Below are 5,812 nucleotides of genomic sequence, written 5' to 3' on the forward strand. Positions count from 1 at the left end.
GCGTGTCATAATCATCACGTGTCTCGCAACTCCGCTGTTCTAGGAGTTCAAAGCATGTCCTCGTCGTCGTCGTCGGTATCGCAGAGCAGTACAGGCTCTCATGGAGTTCCTCAACCCTTGTCTCAAGCAGCAACGACTGTTCAAAAGGCCAAAGGTTTCGGAGCAAGGCTTCTGCAAAGTTGGTCCCTCAGCGCCGGAAAGTCCTCGTTATCTCAACCGTCGAATAAACACGCGAATTGTAGCCCCAACGGCAGATGTACCAAACAAGAAACGCAACGGGATGCTTGTCAGAGGATCGAGATGTGCGACGAAAGGGAATTGAATGGTGGCTCGGTTAATCAAATACCGTCCAACGACAAAGAAAATAGAAACGGGTCGATGAATAGGAACGATTGCAAGAACAGGAAAATCCGGTTGCTTAGTCGATATTTCGCTGTGCATAAGAAACTTTGTGTTCCATTGCCAGGATTGTTCGGTAAAGGGAGGTTGTACAAGGCTCGATCTTGCGGCAGCATTGCTCGAGACCGTGTCAGTCCACCGTCGCCGAAATCCATGTTGTTTTGCGCCACAGCCGACGACAAGTGGCGGGATCGTCGGCAATGGTGCGACGTGAAGCATCAGCATCGTGGCAGCGATGGGGACATCAATCAGAACTTGGGTCTGTCGCATCTGGTCCAAGAGAGCGTGGTAGGTAAAGGTTGCAGCGCGTTGCCCGCGGTATGCCACATCCATCTGGGCGATGCATCCAAATGTTGTAGTCTCTGTTGATGAATCTGCACGGCGAGTAGATTGATGCACAAACGACGACGGAGAAAGACACCGTGGGTCGCGTAATTTTGACCTGAAGTCGCTGGAATCATGGTCCAAGCGACCGAGTAGACGAGAATCGTCACTGTTCCGTGACGAGTAATGATTGCTTGCGATCAGGAAATGGAGAGGAGGCGCGAAGAAGAAGACGCAAGGGAACGTAAGGAGACGTAAAGAGATACGATTATTACGAAGTGCAATCAATTTCATGATGGTCGTTTTGCGTGCAGAGAGGGAGAAAGAAGAAGGTAGAGGGAAAAGGAGAGTGGAAGATGATGGAAAGGAAGATACGCAAGAAGACGTGGTGTGACACGATTAAACGCAAGATAAGGAGGATCTTCTATACGCGATGCGTCGTGTTGATCGTGTAGTTAACAACCGCGGTCTCTCAGCCGATTACGCAGCACGCGTCACAATGGTCAATGTATTCAATCGATCGTGTCATGTCCCCTCCAATAGACCGATGCTGTGCCAGCAGTATCCCGATCCTGTCCTTTTCAAACGCGACGCGTAATCGAAAGAGACTAGAATAGTAAGGGTCATATTGGAGAGGGAGAGAGCGTTATCGATCGATCTTTCGCTCTGCGGGAAGTGTATCTAGTCCGTGTGAACAAACCTATATTAAAAATTACAGAGTTTATTATTATTAATATTATTATTATTGATATTTTATTATTATTATTATTATGATTATTATTATTATGATTATTATTATTAACTATAATTATTAATATTGTCATTCTCTTAGTTATTGTAATGCAGACATCGACCGAATCGCACGCGAGGAAAAAAAATCATCCGACGTCCATGGACATTGGAATCTCGCAACCTCGAAGGTTCTTCCTCTTTGTTCCGCTTTATTTATCTGTCTGCCTATTTATCCCCCCCCTCCCCCTCCCCTCCCCATTTATCCTTCTCTTTACTCCTTTACTTCCTTCCATAGATTGCGATCCTTCTACTTTTTCCTACGTGTAACGTAGAATATATTCGTGTTGCACAGTAGCCTGCTCCAGTGATTGAGCAAAACTCGTGTTTTCTTCATGAGGGAGACTATACTTCTGTATGTAACACGCTAATCGATTAGGCTTATGCGTATAGTGTATCGATCGAGGAACGTCTGTGGTGCTATACGCGAAGATCTGACGCGACGAAGAAGAAAAAATAACAAAGGAAAATGGAAGATATTGAATTTTTTTAAACTATCTTTTTTTATATTATTATTATTATTATCATTATTATTATTATTATTACTACTATTATTATTATTATTACTATTATTATTATTACTATTATTATTATTATTATTACGTCCTAGGGGATAAATACGATGATACGATACGAGTGGAAATGATGGAAGATGTGCATAGGAAAGGAAGCATTGAAACTCTTCAAAAGAAAGTTTGAATGTGAAAAGTTCTAAACTTTCAGTTTTATAGAGTGCTTGAGTAACAGAAAGAGAAACAAAGTGACCTGAATAAGAGTAAAGTTGCTGCTACAACTTTTAAAATAAGGTACAAGGTTTAAGGAAATATATAACTTTGCTACCACAAGGGCATAAAAATCAAAAAGTTTTGCCCATCGATCACTGTTAGTTAAATCAATGAACAAGAGACTGCTATACTTGACTGTTTTTTTTTTTTTTTTTTGAACTGTAAATCATAGTTATAAATCAAAAGAAAAACTATTCTTCAAGAAGATTCAACATTCTGATACCAAAGCGACAATATAAAGATCTGGAAATTCTTTGAATTGAAAAAAGAAATGAAATCTCCTAGGACAAATTTTCGTAATTGAAAGATCTGTATATGCGCGATTTCTTCTCGTCGTCAAGTTCAAGAGACGATCCTCTTCATTCATCGAAGCTATTGGCAGCAAGTGTCGGCGCGCTTGCCGGCTGAGCGCGTACTTCATTCTTCATCCTCTTCATTCTGAACGTCATCGTCATCGTTGCCGAATGCACGCGTTCATTTTATTGGAGAACGCAGGATGACTGTCGCTTCATGAGAAATATTTGCTGAAACAAATGTAACTGTAGAGAGTAGAATATGTAACTGGGAATTTATCCATGACAAAATACGCTCCTTTTCTGCGTCGATCAATAAAGCTGCTGAAGATTAGGTCAGATAGAACTTTGTGAAACTTCACGGAACTCTGTAAATTGTTTGCTTCGAATATAGAACGCGGGCCATTCGGCAGAATTCTCGTTGAACTTAAGCGATGTACGTGCACACGCTTTTTCACCTTTTATATATATATATATAAATATATATATATATATACATATATGTCGCTATGATGAGGTGGTGCATCGATTGAAGATCGAAATTGTGTATTTGTTTTAATAGCATAATAGAAAAAAAGTTAAGTATTTAACCCCTTGTCTTTGAACATTAAATAATGCGTAGTAATAATTGATAAATTTAAGATAAATTTAATAAAATTTATATTGAATTTTTTATTTTTAATATTTCATCATAAATCAATTATTTAAGTTATACATTATGAATAATATTTTTATATTATTCTCATGTTAACATTTACTAAGTAATTACTAAAGCAAGGGGTTATAAAGAAATAAAATATGTTGAGTATTTCGTAAATTTGTATTTCTAGGACTTATTACATAAGCGATACATTTTTAGAAAAGATATATTCCTTTCATATTGGAGTTTAAGGATTCATTGGTATTGCTGATATAACAATTGAAGGATTTATAACAAATACAATTCTTGTCAAATTTTAATTATGATTTGATTTAATATAAATAATTTAATATTTTATTATTATTTATAATTTGATTTTCTAATAAAGAAAATTCAAATCCATTGAATGAAAATGAAAAATATCTTTTTATTATTGAAAAAAATAAAAATTGACAAGCGTCGTTTTTCTGTAAATCCTTCAATTCTTCTTAACTGATTGATATTTTCTAAGAAAGAGTTACTAAGTAGTAATGCTGGATAACTATTTGCTCTAGTTGTGAATCACTGTCAGTATTTCTTACCGCAATATAGTGCGTTTGTGACACTCTAAACATATCTATAACAATTTTTCAATATCTAGATAGAATCGTAGAAATCGTTTGTGCCATTTAGTCTCTTTTTCTAAATTCGCTGTATATGATATATAACTATTGTTCGTTGACATAACACAATCTAATTCTAGATATTCGTATAAATTTAGAATTGAAATTTAATATCACAACAGGGACCACATCATCGCAGTCCAAAATTCGTCTCATTGCTTTCATAGATTAGAAGATAGAACGAAAAATTAGGATAGAAATGATATAGTTATTTTATACGTATAATGTTCCTTTCTTCTTAATGATCTTACTATACATTTTACCTTTTTACAATTTTCGAAAATATTCGAAAGTAAGGATATCCATATTAGTTAGTATTGATAAAAATGAAAACGAGAATGAAAATCTTTTCTAAAAAAGAATTGCTTATATTCAGAGTCCTCGAATGTTAATTATTATTTAGTTCTATATTCACGAAAATCTAAATTTTTATACATTTAGTGGATATTATATTTTTATTGTCTATTATGTTATAACAGAATTTTAAAATGCCCCTTTCTATTATTCTCTATCTTTCTTCTATTTTTTTCTCCTATTCTACATTTGCATTCATTAGTATCATATATATAATTAATTTTAGATTAATGATTGATTAATAATGTTTTATGTTTGAATAAATAATAATTTCAAGCATGAGACATTATTAATTAATGAATAAATTAGTATGTATTATAAATTTTTTCATATAACTTTCTAGTAACTTTTATTTTGTTTATATTATACACATATCATTATACCGAATGTGTTAATCCAATATTAAAAACCAACGTTTCTCAATAATATTTTGATTTGCGTATTTTCAAAACAAAGCCGACAATCCGATCTTCAATCCGATTTCGAATAGCACCTCATTAATAATTCGACGTTTCATGTCCCTCCCAAGTAGGCCAAGAGCGTTTGTATGTACCTAAACTGTACATCAGGTGTACGAATCTATGCGTAAAACTGTATGTACCGAGCCAGATATTTTTTAGTAATACAATTTATTTATTGTACGTCATGTGAAGAAAGAAAGAGAGAATGAACGAGCGAGAGAAAGAAAAAAAAAAAAGGACGATCTTTTCCAATCGTCACTGCCGACGATCGTCAATCCCCTCCCCCTTTTTCGCTTTTTTCTTATTAATATAACTTCTCTCACCCTCGTGTCGTCACTTCGAAAACGAGATCGTTTGCTTCCTCCACAAAGACTGAGCAAATCGTACAATAAATTTCCATAATCGCTTGGATGCCTTGTGTCGTACGATGACGATGACTCGACGAGACCAAAAAAAGAAGGAAAGAAAGAAAAAGAAACGAACGAATCATATGTCGAATATGATGTCACCAATAAAATCACCCTTCTTCAATCACGTTTTATTCGAATCGTGATAGTGCTATCGAATGTGCACCTTATCCTATAGGTGAATTGTTAAAGAAAAAAAAGAAAAAAAAAAAAAAAGAATAGTAATATTAAAAAATAATAATAATAATAATTTACATTCAACGAATTTGTTCATCGTTTCGAGTCCCAACGAATCGCGACCAAGGTGTAAAACGGGCATTAAAACTATTTCCATTCAATGGAGATTTAAGAAAAGAAGGTGAAGGGAAGAATAAAGAGAAAAAGAGAGTGTGAGAGAGTTAAAAGAAAAAGAGAGCAGGGAAACCATGACGCGTGAATTTTGCTATTTAGCTGTAGAGCTATCCGGAACCAGAGTGACGTGCTTTGTTACCGGGCATTATGGATCACGGTGGTGAATTCAAGCTTGACCAATTACATATACTTACACACAGACACATACATACACAAATATACTTTCCCTTTGAAACAATCGTAGAATTGTACGCCGTGTGTCCGTTCAGTTCGATCACTTTCTACGCGAATAATTATTAAATTAGAGGTACCTTTACAAATCCGCGAGAAAATAGAAAAAAAAAAAA

At 35.2% G+C, this 5,812-nt stretch overlaps 1 protein-coding gene across 1 annotated transcript in view; it reads left to right on the plus strand.

Annotated features, from left to right (window-relative positions):
• LOC102675997 (SNF-related serine/threonine-protein kinase) overlaps window positions 1-5,812 on the plus strand; it is a 25,291-nt gene extending 19,479 nt beyond the window's left edge. Inside the window, 1 exon segment of the mRNA XM_006614432.2 lies at window positions 1-5,812. This exon segment is cut by the window's left edge and continues 15 nt beyond it. Within this exon segment, the coding sequence (XP_006614495.1) occupies window positions 1-768 (768 nt within the window). The 3' untranslated portion in view covers window positions 769-5,812.

Source organism: Apis dorsata, unplaced genomic scaffold (genome assembly GCF_000469605.1).
Source record: "Apis dorsata unplaced genomic scaffold, Apis dorsata 1.3 scaffold_177, whole genome shotgun sequence".
Taxonomy (NCBI): domain Eukaryota; kingdom Metazoa; phylum Arthropoda; class Insecta; order Hymenoptera; family Apidae; genus Apis; species Apis dorsata.